We start from the raw sequence: 24,848 nt of genomic DNA on the forward strand, positions 1-24,848 counted from the left end.
CCAATAGATAGACAGAAGAGGCAAGTTCCTTCACTATGCACACAAAGGCACACATAACACCTAACTATGGTTTAAAAAGTAACACAGCCTTTTTATCTCTGACACAACCCTGTAAGGTACTCAGTGCATATTTTGTATTATATGCATCAAAGATTAATGGAAAACTCTTCTTACAGATGATACTTCTTTGATTCTTCACTACTTCTGATAGCACTGAATATTCAACAGCATGAAATAGGCTGTAAATGAACTACTAAAGTCAGTATCTGTGAAAAAGCCTGACCTAAACAGGGATACTGAAGAATTAATTCAAACTAATTAAACTGGGACTTTGAAGGAGATTAGTTAAACTGTATTAACATTTTGTATGGCTATCTTACTCAGAAAGAGAAAATTCTTGACAAATAAAATTTGGAACACTTTAACTTCAAATAAGAGGATTTACAGACACATTTAATATAGTTTAAGTAATTATTTTTGCAGTGAATTTGGATCAACTTTGGAAAGTGCCTTCATGCACATAACCAAAGTAAACAAGAACTGAAACATGATATGTCTTTAGCTGAAAATCTCCTAGTCTTTTAACTTGATGCTATAGTAGACTTGTACCACAGGGATAGAAGTTCAATAATTCTAATAAAGACTCCAGCAGAGTACCCAAACACCGCCTAACAACAGGAGTAAAATTTTCCTACTGCTTGACAGGTAGTTGAAACATTTTCATGGTTCATTTGCTAATGTAGTCTTACTGAGAATGATAAGGAACAGAGAATACAAGTGTATTGATCATAACCAAGCAGAGTTGCCTTCTAGTGTCAAATAAGCCAATCAAATGTCATCTTGATATGAAAGAAAAAATAAGTTTGATGACAGGCTACGGTCCCATTGAGAATAAAATCAATATTAGTCATGGGACCAACTGGGATCAATATGTCAAACCAATAGGCCATTTTAGCAGGATGGAGAAAGGAGAGGAAAAGTGCTGACAGAGCTAAAAGGAAAAAAGAGGACAGTGAGAACCTTGAGGATGAGATCACTTGAAAATTAACGCTGTATTTCTAAAAACACTTGTCAAAAGCACCAAGTCACCTTAAAAAGACACAGCTAGTTCCAAGACTAGCTAGCTAGTTCCAAGATCAGTTTATTCTCATAAACTTTTCCCAATCAAGCCACAATTCATATAGTGAAAAAATTATATTCAAGTATGACTTCCAGAAAAAAGATTAAAAATACTTCCTCCATTTGTATTTAAAATGTTAAAGAAGCTCTACTGTGTTTAAAAGTCAAGAAAAGTCTTTTCACAGGCTTTAGAAATAGTGATGGTGTTATTTGAATACTGGTAACAGTAGGATTTAAAATACATGGATTTGAAAATGCAACATGCATTTATTGCAATGTGTCTTTTTGATTATTTAAAACCCCCATGTTTTATTAAGCACTGAAAATTATTGTACTACTTTTTCACTGCTGAGTATTCTCAGCAGATTTTTAACTTCATCATATATGGACACATAGACTGTTGTAGCCTTTTAAAAGGTATTTCACAGGTAAAAGCCTTTTCACAGGTATTTTATTGTAAGTGCTATTTTACATATTTCACCCTCCCATCCAATAATGTCAAAATAACCTGGAGAACAAGCTTGGGAAGGGCACTGGAATGTCAATGACTTCAAACCAGTTTGATTAGAAAAGATATTTCTGATGTGCTGATCTGAACTAGACTAACATTTAGGGATATGAGTTAGGAATAGAAGCATAAAAAGGAAATAATAGGCAAGAGAAGCAGTAGCATGAAAACAATGTGACAGTTCCACTAATGTCAGTAGAATGACAGTGCTCACCACAATCATTTCAATGATTTCCTACACTGAGGTACTAATCTGCATATTTTCAGCAGCTACCTTAAATGGCCTGGTTTTTCAAGAAACAAGACTTTCACTAACTTCAAGCCTCTCATTTTCAGCATAAACATTATCTTTGGTTAATAAATTTATAAATTTAAGCTAAAAAAACTACAAAAATTTGCTTCATAAATGGGTTCATAAATACTTCAGCAGTGCAGTATTTTCCTAGAATTTGACCATGAACAGAGTAATATTATTCTTCTCTATAATGCAAAATCTTACCTCAGATGAAAAGAATGATTAATGGCCTGCACCTGACAGAATATTAAGTGAATTTTTCAGGTGGTCAATTATCTAGTATTTCACTACTATACTGTGAATTTGCAGCAAGTTTACAACTGTGCCTTCATATACATTGTCATACCTCCTGCCACACAAAGACACATGTAACTCAAAAAGGGGTTTAAGAGAATAAGAAAAATTATTTTATATGGCTAAAGATGATTGCAAACATTTTCTTTGCATTATTCATCCAGCTGCAGCTAGTAAAGAGTTGTCACCCTCTATATAATCTGACAGCTCAATTCAATCACAGTTAAAACATAGGACCCAAGAGGTGTAAGAGAGATCACTGCCACTGTCATGTTTACACATTTCTGAGAAATGGTTTTTAAATTAATTTCATGGATGCTTTTGTCTGTGTCCTACTACTGGCAGATAAAATGCAGTCTTTGGAGAACACCTTTTTATCCATCTTGCAATGAATATCTCATCATTATGAGGGGAAGGCACAGCATGCCTTTAGGGAGCTCAGACTGTGAATTAATCTCCTCTTTTGGAAACATTTTCATAGTTTTTCTCCCAAGAAGACTAAAACTAACCCATCCTTTTGACTTTTTTCGTTCTCCTAACCTCTAAGTGTATGGATTCAGAGAAGGAGCTGTCAGGAAAACAACCAGAAGTAAATTCCACTACATCTTATAAACCTACTCTGTGGAAGGACATATAATAGCATTGTCACAAATAAACAAAAAAAAAACCTCCAGGAATACCTCTGCAAGTTTAGGGACATTACAACTTCTTTACTCTGTTAATAAGTTATGCAAGATAATGTCCTAAACTCACAGAAGCCTGAGAGATTTCATTGTAGGTTGACACCTACTCACAGAAATAAATTGTACCCTGAAAATAAGGTTCTCCTTCACTGCTGGTTTTCTGGAAGCTTCCCACAATATATAAGATGCTTCTAGTTCATATATTTCTTCTTCCCCTCTTTAAATAAAAACCTCAATTCTGAGGCATCCAGAACAACAAATTTAATGTATTTTCTGCTTAATATCTTTTCTCTGGAAAACACTAATGCAGCAATTTACTATTCATAAAATAGTATCAGTACCAATAAAGGATGTCTAAATAAAATTAGAAACAAACATCTGATAATTCCTAGGGCAAGATTTACATACTTAATCCACAAGTTAATCCCCCAAAACTATATCAAGAAACCAAAGAGTAAATGCCAAAATGAAAGGTGCCTGTGTATAAGGCAGTTTTTTTAACTGTATAATCACATGCTTATTGTTTTTCCACTGGGTCCCTTCCTCCTTCAGTTCACAGACTGGAAACCCCTTAATGGGGAGCTATTTGGTATTTTTAGTTTTATTCTCTTTGTTCAAGTCACGATCCAATGTTTTATTTACCACACACTAATTAAAAGTGTTATTAAAACAGAACTGGCATTTTTCCTAAGATCTTTCTGTCATGACTATCAGACGCCCAGCAGCACAGCATTATTTTCAGAACACTGAAGATGTGGCAGGTCAGCATTATTTGTATTTTGCTGATGCTGAACAAAAGCAGAGCAAAATTAAACCCTGAAGAATAGGACAACTAAGGTTAGTTGTTTCACAGGTATTGCATTCATTACTACAAAATGCCCACTTAATCACCAAAGGAGATATATCTGTCTCACAAATAAGTGGCAGATTCTGTGGAGAAAATGTCATGTTGGCACAATTAAATTCTTCTTTCTGATGTATTCACACAAGGACTGGACAAACTTAATTTCCTAATGTTTGAAAGCTTTATTTTGAAAATTAAAATATGAAATTTTGATGTACTATTTCTTTTCAGTTTTCTAGTTTAAAATAGAAGTCAAATGAGAAATAGTATTTCTGCCATGGGTGTTGCACTGATGCTTGAAACTGCTGCTGTGTCTGTTCTCATGAGACAAAAGTAGAAACAGACTAAAATTCATTGCATTCCAGCCCAAGAAGTTATGAATTTTCTTTTCTTCCCCATTCTCTGGCTTCTTATCCAGCCTTATTTTCTCCAGACACTATTCCTAGTCTGTCACCTCACTGTACTTTTCACCCATACCTCCAAATTCTTTCCAGCTGCTTGTCAAATCCTCCCATGGGCTGACCCTTAGCAGATTAAATACCTCACCAAATTCATTCCTAATGCTTGTCATATAGAGACATTTTATAACTTTGAGTTCTTTACTTGGTCTCAGGAAATTGCCCTGGAGGAAACCAGAGTCAAATCCTATCTTTCCCCAGCTTTCAACCCAATTTTTTGGCCAGAACATTGCAGTTCTTTCTCTTGTCTTGCCTTTTTTCACCAAGTCCCAGGTATAAATCTGTATTTCCATCTGCTAGGGTTGTGGCTATGTAGTCACAAACTACCTGCACTCCAACATCTGAAAGAGATCATTGGGAATGCTGGAGAGACTGGTACCAACTGTTGATCTTGATTTTGAGTAATCATTGTGTCTCCACATGTTTTAGTTCAAAGTTTCTGAAGTATCCAGTGAAGCTTCTGCTTGTGCTGTGCACAAGAGTTGCAAGAATTGCAAAATGACACGTATCATCCTAAGGGTCTAAGTGGCCACTGGAGCAGTTGTCTTGTGAAATCAAGTATTTTTTGGCAGATAAGGGTGATTTTTTCCTTAACTGGTGCTCAACACAAACTATGATCTATGAGAAAGGTCAGACAATGAGCTGCTCTAGGCTTGAAGTACTGAGAGTAAAATTCCCATTTATTCTGTCTCAACATGAGTAGCTCATGATGAGGTCTTCAGCCTCACCATTTATCAACACAGTGGCTTCACAGCTTTGAAATTTGGTAACATTTATCTAGAAAATGGACCATAAGTATGCAGGTTGTTGTAAAATATAAATAGGCTTGTGCAACATTTTCTCAGATGGAAAACTGACTCCCATCAAACCTAGTAAGAATATACTGTCTTAGAACATTTTATCATAAAGATAAAAATGACTAGTGCTGTGTCATATAATCTTCTGAGAAAGTGGTACTTAATGTATAGCTATATAGCATTATTTTTATATATAACAGAATTAGATGCAAAATTGCCTCTTCTAAGTAAGTTTTGTAAAAATATTTCAAATATTTTCTGGGTGTGTTCTAGGGAGTTAACAAGTTGACACACAAACCCAAAACCGAAGGAGTTCAATACAGTTCTAGAAATCCTGTTCCATAATCCATCCATAACTCCTTAACCTCCCTTTTCTTTCTTGCCTCATAATAGCCTAATTTGAAGTAATAAATGGAAAAACTGTAACACATTAAATTGACCTTCCTAAAGCAATTCCAATTGTTATGAAGTATATCTACAATTATCCCTCTCTGCATTCTCACCACGATGAACCTTGGAGCCTAATCAGAATTGGGTTCCTGCATTGCTGAATATGACACAAATCAAAATGCATGCATCAAAATCCCTCCCCTCTAATTTAGTCGCATGCAGTTCTTGCAGTATCCTATTGGTTGTGCCATCAAAAACAAAATAAAGATACTAATAATATGGATTATATAAAACATTGCACTCCCTTGGATCCATTTAAAAAATATTAGCACTTTCCATTCCAGCAGCCTCTACTCTTAGAAGTCCAAAATTTTTACAATAATGCAGCATTATATTTTAGAAGTAAACTGGTCAAAATACATCAAACTTGTCTGACCAGACAGCCACATTATGATCTATTACACTAGACAAAGATTTTGGTAATTAGGTTGGCCGACCTGTTTTTACCTTAATTATATTATTTGTAGACATTAATGTCTCATTAGACATTGTCCATACCATGTGCAACTCCATCTTCAAACACATATGATAAATTGGAAACAAGGGCCTGATGCACTAAGTGCTAATGTTTATTTGACTATGCAGATGGAACACTGGTTTTGTTTTATTTATCCCTTTAAATGTGAAATCATCACATCAAACTACAGGCAAACTATTAAAGACAGGGACAAAAAAGTTAAGTATTTTATTCTTTCCATATAATTAAATTACTGCATGTTACATAAATACTAAAAGCATCCATTCTTTTATGAAACTCAGTAGTGACATGTCACTTTCCTAATATCAAGATGAGAGATAAAAAGGAATTGGTGTCATCAATTAAATGTGACTTTTTATTGACAGAAGACTTATCAATTATCAAACTATTCCAAGACTTAGAGATAGTTTAAGCAGTATTCTGTACTCTTGTTTTTCCTTATATTCCTTTATATTATATAAAAAAAATCTTTTTAAAAATAAATGCCTTAAAAATCCAATGGTGTGAAACACAATGGCCTGAGAGTGTCAGTTTTAAAGTCCTCTAAATTCAATTTATTTTACTGAATTTTTTTATTTCACTAAGAAATTTGTAAATATACCAAGCATCCAAGAAACATATTCAGTAGTTCCTTATGTTAGCAGCAAAATTAAAGGAAAGGAAGGAAAAGCTTTGGTATAAGTTTCATAGCCTATGTACTTACAGTGAGGAACAAAGTATACATTTTAGATTTGATTTAAATGCCTCAGATGGACATCCAAAAAGCTGTCAGCAGCAAAGAACAGTTTAAAACAATGCTATTATGATATTAGCTAGGAAACAAATATTGGGAAATGATGACTAATGCCCACATAACCAAGTTCCTGTAAGCATAAGGCACTATGAGCTCAAAGGAACTGTCATTAGCTACTGTATTTTTCTGCTAATTGACTGCTGAGCATTGACCAGATTTTGATCTGGGTTTTCTTACAGGCATAACTGAATAATTCAATGTAATTTGAACTTGAATCTGGCTCTTCATTCTTTATAAAGAACTAAGTCATAAAGTGACACAAAGTGCTATTTTCTTTTCTAAATAATCATATTAAAATCCAACCAGTCTGATGGTTTCTTCATCAAATGCATAAAGCTGCACAATAGAAATGTCAGAAAAATAGATTCTTTACATGTGGGCACACCTACAAAATACCTGTGCTCAGGTCCATTGAATCTCTTATTGTTTCCCATCATGAAAATAAATGACAACCAGAAGACTACTCAGCATTTGATTCAAACCATAAATATACAGAAAGACCCAATTCTGAAACCAGCTAAAATAATTCAAATAAAAATTGTTGCACCAGCGAGGCTTCAGCTTTTCCTGAAATTTATTCGACATATTTCATTACCTGCTTCTGGTAAGGTGATATAAAGCCACAAGCAAAAAATTAAGGAAGGAAATTGAGATATTGATCGAGAAACTATAGAAGAAAATTTAAATTAGATGAAAAAAATTTGTAAGATTTACTTTAAAGTAAAATTTAACAAAAATAAGAGAAGAGGTATTTCAGTTTCTCTAACTCTTGAGAAAAACAGTAAGGCAAATAAAATATAGGATGTTTTATTGCTGAAGTATGGTGTCTTTTGTTAGTCTCACTAGCTGAGAATAAACACAGATAAAGGACAGGTATCCTAGAAATGTCCTCTGTTCCATTTTGGTCAGTATAGTGTTTTCAGCTCTTGACAAAGTATCTAAACTATTTGGTTTGTTATGTCTCTAAATCAAACAGACCAATCTACCTTCTATATCTTTTAATTGATACCAGCACTACTGCTTTGCCTCCAGTATTGGAGAACTGGTAAAATCCTCACATTTGCATCAGAAAATACTGATGTCAGTGGTGTCAGTCTCAGAAAAACCCAACCTGTGTCACCTACCTCCATACAGGCACCAGCTACATCAGCATGCACCTCTGCCTACACAACTGCAGCAGCAATTCTGCTGCTTCATAGAGTTGTAGGAATTTGCATATACACAAAGAGCCTTGATGTTGCCATGGCTCCCTCTTCCAAGGCAAGTGACTCTCAGCTGTGAGGCAGAAGATGGCAATGAGTCCACTCCTGTCTGTCCCCTGTAGAGCTACTGTAACCAACAATTAGTGAACTCCAACAAGATCTGGAAGTAATCTGTGCTTCAAAAGCGAGATCCATTTTGTCCGGAGTAACACATGAAGCAGTACAAAGCCCAACGTGCTATAAAGGCTGTAAACCAAATTATTATCTACAAATTCTTAGAAAATGAGCAAGTCATTCCATGTGACTGTGTGAGTATCAGAAAGACACTCCAGCCAATGCCAGTACCTGAGCTACAGCCTTTAGCCCAAAGGAAAAATGAAAAAAAAAAAAGTGAACAAGCATTTTAAAGCATTTAATCAGTAGTTAATATTGCAGATTTTTATGTCAGAAATTATATTTCCTTATTACATATGAGTAGCACAAATATGTCTGTTAGCAAAGTGGAAAGCAGCCAGCTTTCCCACCGTGGACTTTAAATAATGCAGAGATATTTTTGAAACTGTATTCTTCACAGACTGTCATAGCTACAGAGAAATGGAACAAATTCATCTGTTCTAAAATTACTCTTCTGTATGTGAACTGTGTTAATACACTTAATAATATATATGTATAATAGTATGTACATAGGTGTGAGTGCGCATGAATGTGTGTGTATGCCTTGCATATGTTACATATGCAACAAAAATATTAATATCAATTTATTTTTTAAAAGGCATTCTATCCTTACCAATCTGTAGAATAGAACATGAGCAACCTATATCTAATTATTAAAATTATGCATACAATGAAGGAATTCTGATCACTTTATGTCGTGTCTGGGAGCTTCCACAACAAAAAGGTGTTTTTTTCACCTAAAAAACTCCTTTTAAAATTTCCTGGAAGATTTACTAAGAATATTTATTCAGAAAATGTTCTTTCCACAGTAGAAGACTGAAGTTCCATTTATATAATAAAATACATCAAAGTTAATTATAGCCTCTGCAATGACAACCTGGGGAATGTCATGTTTTTTCAGCATGAATGAAAATTCTGATTACTGCCATCCACTGTGGAAAGAGTGACAATCACAGGCCTCCAGCAATGAGATAGGAGGATAACTTATTGTTTGCTGTTGTCTCAAAGGCTGTAATGACTCTTATCTAAACACCAAAATGAAGAGAAAAGCTAATTCCTATTACATGAAACAACTTCACAAACATTGCTGCTTGATTCTATCTCAGAAGCCAAACATCCAGGTCAAGACATATTATCCCAATTAATCATGCTTAAGATATATATGATGTGATATGATGCAATGGTGCACAGAAAGAGAAGCTACAAATCAGTGTTGGGTTTATTTTACATTAAAGCCATAGAGCTTTATCCATCTAGGGTACAGTGTTTAGTCTGAAATACCAGCCTTTTTCATTTTATAAAGCAGAAGGCAAGGGCACAATATGCTCTTTTTTTTGGATACATTTAAGTTCCTTCATTTCAACCTTTTCTATCCAAGCACTTAAAGATTTAAGGTTGGCTTAATACCTAATAATAATAAGAAGAAGAATACTTAAAGAGATGGAAGATAACATTGTCAAGCAAAGTTTAGTTTGAGGAACAGCAATCTTTTGCAACAGTTAATGCTTTCAATACTGTTTTCTCTCATGGTCCATTTTACCTGTAAAACAGAAATTAAATTCCCTGTGTGCTACTAAGATCAAAAATGTAGGAACACATGATTATTATACAAATTATGTACCCTGTTAATAAAGGTACAGTATTTAACTGACAGTCAGTGCAGTCTTCCCCAAGATGTGCTCAAAGAACACCGAATATCACAAATTCCTTACAATGAATAATTTAAACCATGATGTTTCGACAGTGAAGACTGGCATCCTCCAAACTTTATTTTACTGGAACTAGAGTGAAGCTGTGGGGCTGAAGAAAAACTTGCCTGACTGTAAAGTGTAGCTCACTTGTGTTTTGCAGAGCAGAATCTAGATGCCTACAACTTTGGTTGAAGGACAGCATAGAGATTTTCTTGATTGCCAGGGTAGGAGGCCAAAATACTAGATGGGAATTATCTGGGAAGAGGTGGTGGTGTTTAGAAAGTATTTTAGAGTTGTCTACAGGATTTCCAGAGGGTTGGTGCTGTGGGAGGCAAAGTAATAAGATGCTTGAGCAGAGTTTTTGGGGGGAGATTGCTGAGGTTGGTGGGTCTTTGCTTCTACTGCATCATACTAATCCCTCTCAGGAGAGAGTGAAGCAGAAGACACTTGGTATTACTGGTGAAGTACACAGAAGATTGTTTACTAAAGGAAGGAATTTCAAAGAAGGAATTTCAAAAGACCTGGGGCAATTCATTACATTACTCTCCATTGCTTTTGCATTCTCTCAAATGTAATTGAACATGTATTTTTGTGACTGGACAGCTGGAAGATCAGATCTTTACAAAACAAGACATAATTGCAATTTGTTTTCTCCTTTCTTTGAAGGTAAGCACACAGCTCTTCAATCTTAAAGACTGACAGGCCAAGTCCTGACTTCTCACTATTTCTGAGGCAGATTACTGATATAGGCAATGTATAAGGCCATATATTTACAGCAATATATAATGCCATATAATTCAGAAAGACAGAGAGACAAAAAAACAATACTGGGAGTAATAAACACAAGTCTTCAAAGTCAAATTTGGCCAAAACCAAAGCCCATGAAGTGCCAAGAGCAAATCCTGTAAGTTTCAATAGAAAATATCATATACATAAAAAAAATCTCAAAGTTTAATGGATCAATTGCATGCTCCAAATATACAATAAGTTATGTCAATATGAATTACTAAATTACAGTTTAGAAAGAAATTATGTTAGATGTGTGAGAAAACACAATTCCACAATTCCTCAAAATAAAGGCAAGCCAAACTAACCATAACCTAGTAAAGCAAACAACAGTCTTTTTGTTTTACAGATTTTAAAGCGTCTTCACAATTATTCAGGAAACACCTTGATTTTCAAGGAAAAGGCCATTTTTCATCTGAATATATATACAAAACCCCCTGCAAATTGTTTCAGTATTGTTTCCAAGAAATTATCAAATTGCAAAGGGAAATTTTTTGAGTTAAGGACATAGAATATGGTAGATTGAATATTGTAATTCTAGGCTAATCTCTTTCTGAGCTGTAAAGATGGTTACTAGTTCTCTTAGGTGTATGCAGAAAAATAAAGCTTACATTATAACTCTAAGCATTTCAATTTAATCCCCAAAACTCAATTACAACCTAAAGTCTTCAGCATGAAAGCTCAAGATTTAAATATCTCTATAATCAGTTCTTATTACTTCTGACTGATCTAATTTCAAAATATTTTTTGCAGCTGTTAACACTCATCAGAGGTATCCTCTTACTTAATTCTCTGTTGGAACTGAGAAGCTGCTTACCATACTACACTGCAGTCAATACAATTATTTTAATTTATCTGCTGCTCTAGACTACAATATTGCTAATGAATAAAGACTATTCTCTCAACAGTAATTGATGAACCTTCAGTAGATTAAAGTATTCTGTAAGCAGCTTTCAAAATTGGCTTTTATGACTGTGTCATGCAAGATCTGTTTTGTCTCACAGAAGATAATTGAATAATGGTTGTATTTTTTTTGACCTTTTGAAGAAGCAAGACAGCTTGGACTGTCAACCCAAGTCTGTAACGCTCATCAAACCATCCTTTTTAATAAACATATTATTATTTTTCTTCCAGCTCCACTTACTGCAATGTATCTTACTTTGCTCACATTTTATTTGTTTGTAGGCTCAGAGGATCAGCTTTGTTAGTGGGATTACATCAGGGAATTCAGTCAAGCCACTGCAGGCATGAATATGATCTACTGGCAAACAATAGCTGTCTTCTAGTTAATTTTCTCTAAGTCACTTTGTGAAGCTTTGAAACCCTACACAGTGTAGGTGAAGGAGCTTGGTCCTAGAGCAACTAGAGGTCTTACCCTTCCTCTCCAGTATTAATGGACATTTATATCTATTCCAGACAGCTTGGTTTTAAGGATCAAGAAAGCTGAGAACAACAACTGATACCCTTTTGGACCACATTTTAGTATCTTCCCTCTAGCTGGCGTGGGCTGTAGGGAAAAGCATCCATCTTACCATCGCTGTTGACGCAGACGACAACAGGAACCTGTGTGCCAGGGCCACACGGCTTTTCATTGTCAGGAATGCATTCCTCCAGCCCTGTGATTCTCCAGTCATAGCAAGAGGGCTCTTCACATGGGATGGCTTCCAAAAGGTGAGGACAGTTTCCTGTTCCTCCTGTAGGCTCATTGGTGATGCGACGTTTCCTTAGTTTAAAGCCTGAAATGCCCATGAAAATAACAATTTAACTCTAAAATGTGAAGTGAAGCACTTTTTATCTCTCTACTCCTGAGTGAACAGTTCTGTTTGTCTTCTTGGTAAAACATACCACAGACACTCAGCAGAACAATGCACTTTAGATAATTGGGTAGAACTCAATAAAAAAGGACTAGAGATAAAATTTTACAAGTTTCAATGTTTTGAGCCTCCTCAGGATCCGGAGGCTTTGCCTTAAACCCCTCTTTATCACAGTCATGTGGACTCCAGGAAGGAGACAGGATCATTTCCTGAGCATCACTCTTGCAAGATCCATCTCATTTTATAAATCTTGACTACATTGTTGGGTCATCATTACTCAAATAAGTTGTTTGTTTTCTTCTCAGGTATGTTCTAACAGAAATGGATTATCAAGAGAAATCAGCTTACAGACACTCGTTCCCCCTCCAACCCTCCAAAATAAAATAGAAGAATAAAAAGACAACTTGTGAGAAAAATAAAAGCATGAAAATAAACTCAAAATAAACCTGTGAATACATTTTCAGTAATAGACATTACAATATTCCCTTGCAAGCATCTAAAAATTTCCTTAAGACTACCTAAACTCATTTTGGAATGGACAAACTGATTGGCACTTATGCACTGTGTCATCTACTGGGCCAATGCCAGCAACCAAAAGCAATCCACTCTCTCCTTTCAGGATGGCTCATTGAAAAAAACCAGACTAAATACAGTCAGAAAAACCTAACCAAACTAAACGGATTCAGGAGATAGTTTCTCTTTTCATATCTTTTCACAATCTCTCTCGTTTTATATCAGTATTCAGGTAAGCAAGTAATATACAGATATTTTTTATAAAATACTACATATAATATACTCTGTTATTTCTACCAAGACACAAACTGAACAGGAGAGTTTTCAAACACACATGTGCAAGAACTGATTCTTTGAAGATATGCCTCTTAATTTAATTATAGTAAGTATTTACTTTAAAAATACTGTTCCATTTATCTTCAGATGCTGTTTGTTCTCCTTTTTCCTAAACTGAAGAGTTCAGCCAAATTATGTGCAAAAGGTTTAGTAAGCCTGACACAAAAGGCTGATACAATTTCAAAAATAAAGAACTCCAATATCTACAGCAACAAAGGATGCAAATGATCTGGAAATATGTAGACAGACATGCTGCTAAAAGTGGGAGTGCCTGCACAATTTTCACATCATTCTCTCAGAAGAACTGTCAATGCAATTATAAAATAAAATGTAAGAATTTCCAGATAAGAAAAAAACATTGGCAATTGACAAAACATCCCTGCTCATGTGTGCAGGAATAAAGGCTTGCACAAAGTGCATCCTAATATACTTCTATTAGACAGATGTCCAAATCAGTCTCACAAACCTAAACTTTACCCCTGAAAACATAGCAAATCTTTCAGTGATGGAACAGCAACAGAAATAACAGACTACTTGACAGCTGTACTCAGACTACTTAATCTGATAGATTTGCACAATTGAACTGCTTTTTCCTTCTTGAACTGATCAAGGTTGGGTCAGAGTTCCAAAAAACAGCTATGTAAAACTCGTATTACTGCTGCCCAGACAGAAGTGTAGCTAGCAGTATGCCAGACATATCCAGCTAAGCAAACATAGCAATCACAGTTGCTCCTTCCAGTGGACATATGTGGCTGCCCTTTCTTACAACTGTTTTCAATCAAGAAACCCAAGTCTGTACTCCCAATTTTATCAGATAATCACTTTGCAGCAATGACTAGGCCAGTTTTTCTCATTTACAGCCAGAAGCCCACAGACTTCTAACATGAGGTCCCTGTCACGGTATTCTTGCTTTCCTATTTTGATGTCAGGTTACTACAATCTGTTCTGCATGGCAATAAATTGTAAAACATGCTGAAATCGAAACTAGCACATATGTCATAAGTAAAACAGCATCTCATATCAACAGTGAATGGTGCCATCTCTGCCAGATCATGATTTACGGTCTAATGGTGAATTCCTAAGCTATTACTGAACTGTAAATCTTTGATTGCCTTGTACACTACATACCTCAAAGGAGGCTTCTGTCCTCCTTCTGTGACAGTGCCAAAGTTGTGATTTGAACACACAAACTGTACCCCTTTCAATGTGAGAGGAAGGTTTGAAACTGGAATTGACCTGAAAAAACCCAAACTGATCTTGAGAGCCTAGAAAACAGGCTACATTTTTGCTACCTTTGGTATAACAGTGACGTCAAATGTAGTCCCAATTCAATGCCTTTATTTTGATGCCCAGAGGCACTAGGTATACACTTCTTGGTACAAAATTTCATGTGCTTGCATAACCTAGTGACTTAGGAATAGTAAATATCACCATTAAAAGGCTCTGCTGAATTGTTACATACCCTTCTTGGCCTGAGGGTCATCACAGCTTTCATAGGTGCATGGTCCCCAGGCTGACCATGCTGAGGTCTCGCACTCTGTAGGACAGGGAACGTGGCACAGCTGGGAGGTGCTGGGAAGAGGTCCTGTACACAGTTTACGGTCTACTGGCCTTGAAGCTGTCAAAACAAGATATTTCTCATATGTCACTGGTCATGATCCTCAGCTCTAAGTAGACAGAACCATCCTTCAGTCAGAAGGGCTGCTATCTCATCATTTTAATCTGATGACGTGATGGAAAAATGCCTGCCTTGAAAAAAGTTGAATGGAAGTCAGTTTACTCTTTGCATGAACAAAGTCAAATCCCATTATGTGGAGATGGGAAGATTGTAGATATTGCAGCACCCCCTCTGACCCAGTCCTTTCCTTTGAGGGGTAAATTATACCACCATAATAATTGTTCACTTTGCGTTCTACATAAATTTGTGTCCTGTTATCTCATTACTTCTTCTCTTAAGAAACTGGACACAAAGCTGCATAAACCCCTTTGCACTTGGTATATGTAAGCTATATGATATTATAACTTCAAAGGCCTGGTAATTAATATTTAAAAGATTATTTTTAAGCTTTAACCCGAAACACAGATAAAATTTTGGCAAAAACTTTTTTCCTTTTACTCTAAAGACTATCAAGTGCACACTCAGAAGTAAGATTTGTGCAGCAGCAACTTTAGTTCAAGAAAGGCTTTGTTTCAGCGATATATATGCTTTGCATTTGCTATATATATATTGATAAATATGTATACATCATGTGTATATGTAGTTGTAAAAACTGCACAAGACAATTTATTTTTTTTAAAGTGTTACTAAACTATAGAGACACATGTGAAGGCAGACTCTTCTGTTCTTTAAAGATCAATAACCAAAATCACCCTTCCCCTTCTGTACTTTATTCTTTTGACTTCACAGGTAGTACAAGTAATGGGAAAATAAGGTGCCAGAGTAAGGCACAAAACTCAAACTGAAAATGTACTATTTAATTGAAAGCAAGATTTTAATTCTTTTTCATAATACAGGACTTGACAAAATATTACAGTAAAAAGAGAAAATCTGCTAGATGTCTGCCACATTACTTTACTTTGGTTGATTGAGGAAACATAAAATTCCTTAACTTAAAGCACTCTCCTTCTATTAAGTATTTTTTTTTTCCTGTGGGAAGTTACATCATTAATTTTGCCACCACTTTTGATGAAAAGACTCTCAGATTAAATAGATACAGTATATGACAAAATATCTGTCTGAAAGATGAAATCAATAACCACTTATGGAATGTGAAAGTAAACACGAGGCTGTTAAAGTACAGTCAATCTTGTAGACATCTGTGTATGTCTTTCCATTCAGATTTTCTTAGCAGATGATCTTTACAGTTTCGGAAAAAGCATCCAATTCTCACTTTTTTGAGGGGAAAATGGAATGAAAAATCCTCACCCTATTCTGGTTGTCAACGTTGCCTCCTTTGGCACAGTTTTATACTGTGTTGCTCCACATAATGAAGATAGTAATTTAATATTACTGTCTCTAGCTTACCAATCTCTTGAAATAAAATAATATAAAGGCTTATATTCCAACATTTGCACAATGGTATGTTGAAATTAATTTTTATGACATATTATTGATTTTTACAGTAATTTTGACATGCACAATGAGCATGCATGATACTCAACATAATATGCCTATTTGGTGTAGAAAATGGATATAAGTAAACATAGTTTGCCTGTTGAATTTGCATTGACTAGTTTCTAATAAAAAAAGAAAAAGAGTAAGTAACTGCTATTCATACATTTTAACCTTTATTTAACTGGGGAATTGCCCAAGTGAGACAGTTGAAATTAAGGGCCAATCATACCCCTGAGACAGTCTTGCTTCAGGGAATAGAGAAAGTGCTCTGAGGAATTCCATGCTTCATCTTTAGCCTTCACCATGATAAAAAACTTATCACACTAGTTCAGAGAATTTTACTCAGAAAAATAACAAAGATCTTTCATTGGAAGCTTTTAGCAGTAGCAGTTTTTTCATATCACAGGTAACAATAAATCTTTAAATATGCCAAAATGCTTTCCAAATGCTGTGTTTAGACACTAAGTGATGTACAGATGCTATCTCTTATATTTTGTTTTTACAACAAAATCATTCAACCATAGGACAGAAAAGTTTTATTTCAGATTATTAAAAAATGTTTTCATCACTGAGCACTTAGGATGAATTTCATGCAGGATTACTCAAAATTCTTTTCCAGAGATGACAGTGAAAGAAAACAGCTTTGTCTGGGCATCTTATGACCATCTTGTTCCCATGAATTTAAATTAATTTCTTTCAGCATCACAAAAGTATGATTGAGCATAGGCTTTGATGTGTATTGTTTAGCAAAGACACTCTGACATAAGATGATACTGGCTGCATATATTTACAGTTTAAAACCTTGTCTTTGTCCTTTCATACTTTCTTGTGTCAGCATTAAAGATTGTTCTTTATTCCTGGGAAGTAATGCTGAATGCCAATTAGACTGTGTGTAATACTACAAGATCTATGTGAAATTTGACCAAATTTTGGGCCAAAATTAGAAAGAAAAGTTAATGCATTTTGATAATCTCTCTTTCTCCTTCCGTCTAAATAATAAATTAGATTCAGCTTTCAAGGAATTTCAGGTTCATGGCTAGTAGCCTAAAAAAATAAAGATTTAATTATCCATTCCTGAAATAATGTTCTATATTAGGAAATTTCAGCTGAATATATTTTATATCCTTGTAAAACACCTCCTTGAATTACTGCATTTTAAAAACAACTGAAAAGAAAAAAAAAACAGTTCTTCTTTTATGCATTTGCTACTCTTATCAAGACATAAAATTCTCCATCTTTCTCTAAAGACCCTCAAGAGACTAGTGCCCAGTAATGACCAGGCTAGCAAGGAGACTGAATTTATATGTGTCTGTATCAGTATAAGCAGACACAATTTCATATTTCTCTTTCTGGTCATTTCCCACACTGGTTTCACAGCAAACAACACAAAGAAATTTCTCCAAGTACTCTCACTCAAAAATCCCAAGAAAAACTCAAGCCTAAAACACATTATGACCAACAAGTAAATAACATTTTCTTCTCATTTTCTATAATGCTGAATTCTCTCATCAAAAAACATTAGATAATTCAGAACCTTATGCTCTGAGAAATGGCACAATTCCATGCATGTAAGCAGTCCTGTGCTTAATAAGGCAACAAATGTGTATTTGCAGATGTAGAATAAATTTATGCCCATAAGGAACTTTCTTCCTCTTTATTCTACATCGAGGGTTTTAAAGGTACTCGGAATAAGATGAAACAGTACACCTCATACAATAAGAGAAACTTCATGACTAAACCAGTTAAGTAGGTGAACAGAGATGAAACAATTCAAGTCAGTGGCAAGTAAATGGGAGTATGACTGTGGCCTCCAGGAACTCGATTGTCACTGCTTAACAACTACAACAAATGTTCTTCTTCTTCCTACTGACCTGAGTAGTGTGAGGGATTCTGGTTCAGCTCAGTATTAGAAGTTCAAATTCTTACCAGAGGCCTAAATTGGTGTTTTAAATCTGCAGAAGGGACTGGAAACAGCAGTTATGATGAAAGCTGAAATATAATTCCCAATGCTCAGAAGTGAGAGGAAAAGCAGTCACTAGCTAAAATGGTTCAGGAGTGGAGCAGGCAATTGTTCCAGCATCCTAGCTGGCTCATGAGCTTCCTTAGTTTGAATTTTGGCCTGTCACTTTCAAACTGATCTGAAATTTCCTGAGAATGCTCCAATCCATTTAACTATTTCAGAGCCACATAAACATGTTAAGTGTACACATATAGCAAACAAGGTCTCCCAAAAGGGCATTGCCTCCTTTGCATGCTCTAACCAAAAGGTCAGGTTGGAGGCTTTAATTTACCTACCTGTTATTTCAAAAGTGATTGATAGCAGAGGTGCAGCACTAGCCTTCGACTTGCTCTGTGACTGACTTTCTGAAATAACAGGGAAACGCCACCATGAGAATATGAGAAGGGAGGTCTTTAAATCAGCCTTACCAAAAAAGCGTTTGCTACAACCAACAATAAACTACACTGAGATGAAGGCGTTTCCCCACAGCATAATCTGGTGGGTGTGTGCCCTGGTTTTTTCCCAACTTCAAATTACTCATAATTTTCTATTCTATGACAGGAGAGAGAGGGAGGATGAGCAGAGCAGCACCTCTTCTGAAAATCTGTCCCCTAACGTGGAAACAGCCCAGAGCTCCTTTTTAAACTAAGATCCACTTCACCCCCAGTCTGAGCTCTTGAAAAACTGTTCTCATGTTTATGCATCCAAGACTAGTTACATTTTAATCAGCTTTCAGGAGCCTGCAGAGATTACCTCCTGATGGGCTCCATGTATTCCTGTCACAGTCTGATAAGGGTAAATTTCACACACGCCTAATCTGGCGAGACTTCACAGCCTACCAAAATCCTAATCATCATTCTGAACAGTAAGCTGCCACTGGTCTTATTGTTACCTCTCCTTAGCTGGGAGGTTTTTGTAGTTCACACTGCGGCAGAGGCATCTAAACTTTGTTCAGCAGAGGCGATTTACTAAAAGCCCTTGGGCAGAGCTGATTTGCATAAGACAAAGAGGCTTGAAAGCTTCTTCTTTAATAAATACAGATGTGGGGCTGCAGAGCTCCCGAGTCACACCCTACTGATCTGAGCAGTCACGCTGAAATGGATGTTGGCATTAACATTCCCCACAAACTCTACCTCTAAGGCAAGTTTGAGAGTACCTTTAAACCACAGCAGGAACCTTGCTAGTCTGCTGTTTGGCCAGCCCTGGACAAAATGTGGTATTACACGGGATTTGCATATTGATGTTGTTTTTCCTGACGTATATGCATGTTGTTTTTCCTGAAGTATATGGCTGTGTGTTTGCATGAAATAGGTAAATGATAAAATTTAATTAAAAAGTTAAATGCATTTAGCTTAATTCACTGATTTCTGACTCTATAGTTCTGCATTACTATACAGAAGTAGATGTAATGTAAAATATTCAAGTGTTGTTCTAAAATATGTACGCTACCAAATGAATTAAAGATTTTTGTTCTAAGCTATTCTCTCTTTCCTTAAGAAGCTGTGCAGGCTTTAACAGTGACAAGGAAAAATCTCTTCTCTCTTTCAGTTAGGTAAATAAATCCATGAAATTATATTGGCTTGAAGTACTGAAAGCTACTTAAAAACTTGACCAAATAAAGGAAAAAAGAAAATCAGTTCCCTGTGAATTAAATCTAATAATATTTTTGCATTTTTCTATATTGAGCTTACATGCTAGAATTTACATATTCCATCTGCACGTCAAACAGCACAAGTTCATCACCCAGATGAAGGACACACCAGAAGTTTACAGTAGAAGAAAATACCAGGTCTAAGACTTCTGACCCACCTTTTCATGTTCTTTCTTATGGAAAGGTCTCCTGCACAGTATTTTTCAGTAGACACTAAGAAATAGTAATTTGTAGGAATTTATATTTGGAATCTATATTTGCAGCATAGAGAATGAAATCTTTGCCACAGCAATTAAGCATTTTCATCTGAATTAAAAAATAGCAGTAACTCACAAGTTAAGGTAAGGAGGCACTCATGACAGAAGACAATGAAAGCTGTGAAAGAGCTCTGGAATGCTGACATGCTCTGATTTCACACTAATTTAACTGCAATGGAATCAAGTTTACCTTCTTTATCCTTGAGGGTATTTAGGTAGGAGAGGAGGTTTTCGTTAGCCTGCACACAGTACACCTCCCTGGTCTGCACGCCGCCTCCGCACAGCGCTGTCTGGTTCCCCCGCCTCTTGTCCTGCTGGCTGAGGAGAGGATCCACGCGGCATTCCGTCCACTCAGTGCTGCGCCAGCCATACCTGCAACACACTTGGTTAACTGGGTCTCTAGAAATCATCCAGCCCTCTCACACAATATTCAATTACACCAGCTGAAACGCCTCAGTACCTCATTAATTTCATAAAAGGCCTGAGCACTGCAATTCCTTGCACACAAAGGTGCATTAAATTTCGCACTTTATGCATATGGAAACTTTTTTTGTATTATTTAATTTTTAAAATCGTTACTCTTTAAGAGGATCTTTCAAATTCCTGAAACATACCACATATATAAATATTTTATTTGAGGGGAGAAAAACTTACTATACAGAGACGTATAGTCCATGTTCAGATAACTTTCAAGAATGTGACTCTCAGCATTTGTTTAGAGCTTGACAATTTATATAAACAAAATCCAAAATATGAAAGAGATGTGAATGCTGAGAAACACAAGAGCCAGAAAATGAGGGAAAAACCTCTCAACTCCCCCTCCCCTCCCCACAAATAACCCAAAAGCCTATTGTTATCTTTGAAACTAAAGTTTCTTCTGGATATCAAGGTGAAACTATGATTATTTTTTATTATGACTTCAGGAAAACTATTCAGTAAGTTCTCTTTTTCACAGTTATAAGGAAGATCATTCTGCAGTACTGAAGCATCCCAGCTGGGTACTGATGAATGATGAGAAGATAGAAGCTTCCTAATCAGTGAATACACAGCAAAGAAGATCTTTGACTCACAGTTAAAACCCAGTCAGGATTATGAACTGCAAGAAATGCCACAGAATTCCCTACCTAACAAGCACTTTAAGGCTAAATACAGCAAAGTGCTTCCTAACGCAGCTGGAGATAAAGAAAGATGATATTTCAACTCTTAAATGAAAAATATATATCACAGTCAAAGATGCTTAATATCAAGTGACATTTCTCCAGATCCTATTCTTAGTTTGATAAAGAAAAAACACAGTTGGGACTTTAATATTAATTTTGATTAGATAGGGATTAGAGCAATCTCTTGTATCATAAAGAGCTCACTGTCATTTCTCCTAAGGTTTATTTGCTGTCACTGTTAGCCTCTCCCCCATCTAGGGCCTTTCTTGTGCTGAACACAACTCTCACTAAAATAGTCTGTTAGCTAACCAGGTGTTTACCACCCCTTTCCTGTGTTCAACATTTGGTCCACAAACAGACAAGAAATTCAGAAAAGAATGATTCTGGTATAAATGTTATGTAGGGAAAAGATCACTGACAAATTAATACAATTCATTTATTTTTATCTTGCCTGAATCTGCGTATGTGCAAACATTGTCTTTTAAAAACTGAAATGAATGAAAAGAAAATATATTTATTATTATTCCTGTATTTTGAGGAGGAACTGGTTGCACTACAACGGGAACTCTTTGCAGATTTTGGACTTTCAAGAGCACTGAATGGACAGGGATGAAGAAAAAAGGTAAAGTCCTACCTATTATTTCTTTAATAATGGTTTGGTTGATATTCCATTACCAGCCTTGTACGCTTGAAATTGCTCATTTTAGCAGCGGAGAACTGAAATGAACCAACTTACGTAATGCAGGGTGCTACGCCGTCTCCTTGAGAAACACACTGCTCTGCTTCTTCTAATTGTGGGCATTCGCTCTCGCTGCCAACGGGGAGCTGCTTAATGGTCCGTGATCTTGTACGATTCCCTTTAGGGGTTGTCATGTCAAAGCAGGTTTTGGAGCAGGGGGTCCATTCCGACCACTCTGACACCTGGCACTCCTTCGTGATCACACAGGACTGAAATGTGATGGGCAGCTTTTCCTGATTGCAGAAGCTGCAAGGAGAGAGCGTTACAGCTTTTAGCACACACATCCACAGACAGCCATGAACTCCTACAGCAAAAGCACTGTCAATGGTTACATGAAAGTCAGTAAATATTTTTAAATCTGGTAAGTTTTAATGCACATTTATTTGATCCCAAATAGTCAGCCAAAGGGCTTCTGAAGAAAGCTACTTAAACCAGACAAATAAGATATAGTAAAAAATTACCAGTATTGCCATATCTGTGATCAAAATATTGCCATATCTGTGAATAAAATTAAAATCTAACTCTTCCTATATGTGTGGACGTATAACAGAGAAAAATACATACATTTTTCACTTATTATCTTTTATTTTTAGGTATACTCTTTTTTCCTTTTGGAACCATGTTCCAAGTAAGGGACAATTCAAAACCGAAATGACTAAAGGTGTTTTTGCAGAGAAAAAATACTCAGTGTCATCTTGTCCTAATTTCCAGACTACAAATGGCTTAAAAACACAATGGCAAGCATATTGAATGCTTGGTCACTAATAACTTACTTTGTTAATCATTAGTATATTGCCATAGTGATGCCTCATGGTCCAAACAGGGAGTGATCTCTAACCTAAAGTGAAGTGTTCCCTGCTACCCATAGTGCTTATTTCCAGCTCCTTATGAAGGCCATCATTTAATTTCCATTTTCTATCCAATTGCCCCATTCACATATTACATAGGTTATCAGAAAGATTTTCTCCCTCTCAATCACTCAATTTTAAAATTTATATTCTATGTAAAAACTAACATTTCTATTTTAAATTTGATTCACAATAGAAAAATGAGAAATTGAGAAGGTAAACTACTGTTAAATAAAACATAACTTTATCTCCTTAATTAAAATTACAACATAGATTTCTTTTATTATCATGCCTGGGTTGGAATAAAAATCTGTCTTCTGAAGCAGACAGGAAAAATATTTACTGGTACTGCAAGTAGCATTCTGTTCGATACCAGGCCTATAAACTATACTAAAAAGGCTTGATTTTTCCCTTTAAAAGAACACAAAATAATGCAGAGAAATTACTATTTACAAGTATTTCACTGCTATTCAAAATTGGGTCCTACCCATACATTCAACATGATTTTGAACCTCCATTCACAAAATTTTGTAATAGAACTAGGAGTACTTGATGAAACTGAGAGATTTAAAAACATCATAAATGAAAGCATAATATGCACAAGAAACAGGCCAATTCTACATCTTGCTAGCAGAAGATCCTGGTCATGGAGACAGTCTCAGCATGTCCAAACAGAGGCTGATGAAGAGCCATCATCCCTAATAGATCCATATACTTTGGATATTGGTGAAATACAAAATGAATGGACTACAAAAGACAGTCAGGTATCATATTTTTGGTCTTTAAATTGCATCTCCCTCTACCACTGGAGACAATAAGGTGGAAACACTGCTGGGCTTGACAGACCTTAGGGGATTACTCAGAAGGAGATTTCTAATGTTCTTATTATGTCAAAGGTAGGGGTGATGGGGAGCCCTAAAACATCTTTTATTCTGCTTTAGGACAGAAACTACATCCTGTTTGTGGAGAAAGATATTCAGAGTTTTTGAGAAAATTGTTTTTTAATAATGGGCTTTTTCACCTACATGTAGCCCCATCTGGCATAGGACTACAGTACTGTCAAAATCAATGAATCAGTTCCTGTACCTTTGACAAAACATATAGTCCCATTGATCCCCCAAAGACACATCTCTTAATGACTGGAGAAAAGACACATTCTTTATGGTTTCTAACATAGGCATTCTACAAAACAACAGATGAAGCATCCTCCCCTTCCAAATTCCCATCCAATGTGACACCTCTGAGGGCAGAGTAAACCAACTTCTTCACACTCACTGTGACTGAGGCCGAGGTTAATTATAGATGCACATTGCCAGGGAACATGCACAAAATTGCCACCATAAAGTAGCTTTGGTGAGGAGGGAAGAGAGTAACTAATGATGTGCAACAGTCCCTGGGCTTTGCATCTGTTTCAAAATTTATTTGGGAGAAGTGTTACATGAGAAAGACTAATGTTTGTTACTAATTATTTCCATGTGCAGGCATGAAGAAGACCCAAACAGAATAATACCATGTTAGTAACTTCATTGTTTATTTATGATCCTTAACAAAAATAACACACTAAAGAATGCCTCACTTAAAATATTTACTTGTAAAATAAAATAATTTAAAATTAAATATAAAACAAGGATGTTCTTAAACTCTTGAAATCGGAACATAAATATTACTAGGGAGACAAGCAAGAGGTAAGATGAGCTATATTTTTTTCTTTATTTGCTTATTAAAACCCTGTGCTACTTGCAGTACTACATAAACTCCAAGAAACTGATACTGTAAGTCACACTACACAACCTCTTTTCTGTTATGCGTTCTGTCATATTATTTTGTGAGAGGGCAGAGATAAC

The 24,848-nt window shown here is 35.8% G+C and overlaps 1 protein-coding gene across 1 annotated transcript in view; it reads right to left on the reverse strand.

The window, feature by feature from the left end:
• THSD7A (thrombospondin type 1 domain containing 7A) overlaps positions 1-24,848 on the reverse strand; it is a 254,195-nt gene that overhangs the window by 79,255 nt on the left and 150,092 nt on the right. Inside the window, exons 5-8 of the mRNA XM_077175422.1 lie at positions 22,154-22,402; positions 20,448-20,629; positions 14,698-14,853; positions 12,105-12,308 (exon numbers count right to left, since the gene is read on the reverse strand). Coding sequence (XP_077031537.1) covers positions 12,105-12,308; positions 14,698-14,853; positions 20,448-20,629; positions 22,154-22,402 — 791 coding nt within the window. The remainder of the gene's footprint in view (positions 1-12,104; positions 12,309-14,697; positions 14,854-20,447; positions 20,630-22,153; positions 22,403-24,848) is intronic.

Source organism: Agelaius phoeniceus, chromosome 1, assembly GCF_051311805.1.
Source record: "Agelaius phoeniceus isolate bAgePho1 chromosome 1, bAgePho1.hap1, whole genome shotgun sequence".
Classification (NCBI taxonomy): Eukaryota; Metazoa; Chordata; class Aves; order Passeriformes; family Icteridae; genus Agelaius; species Agelaius phoeniceus.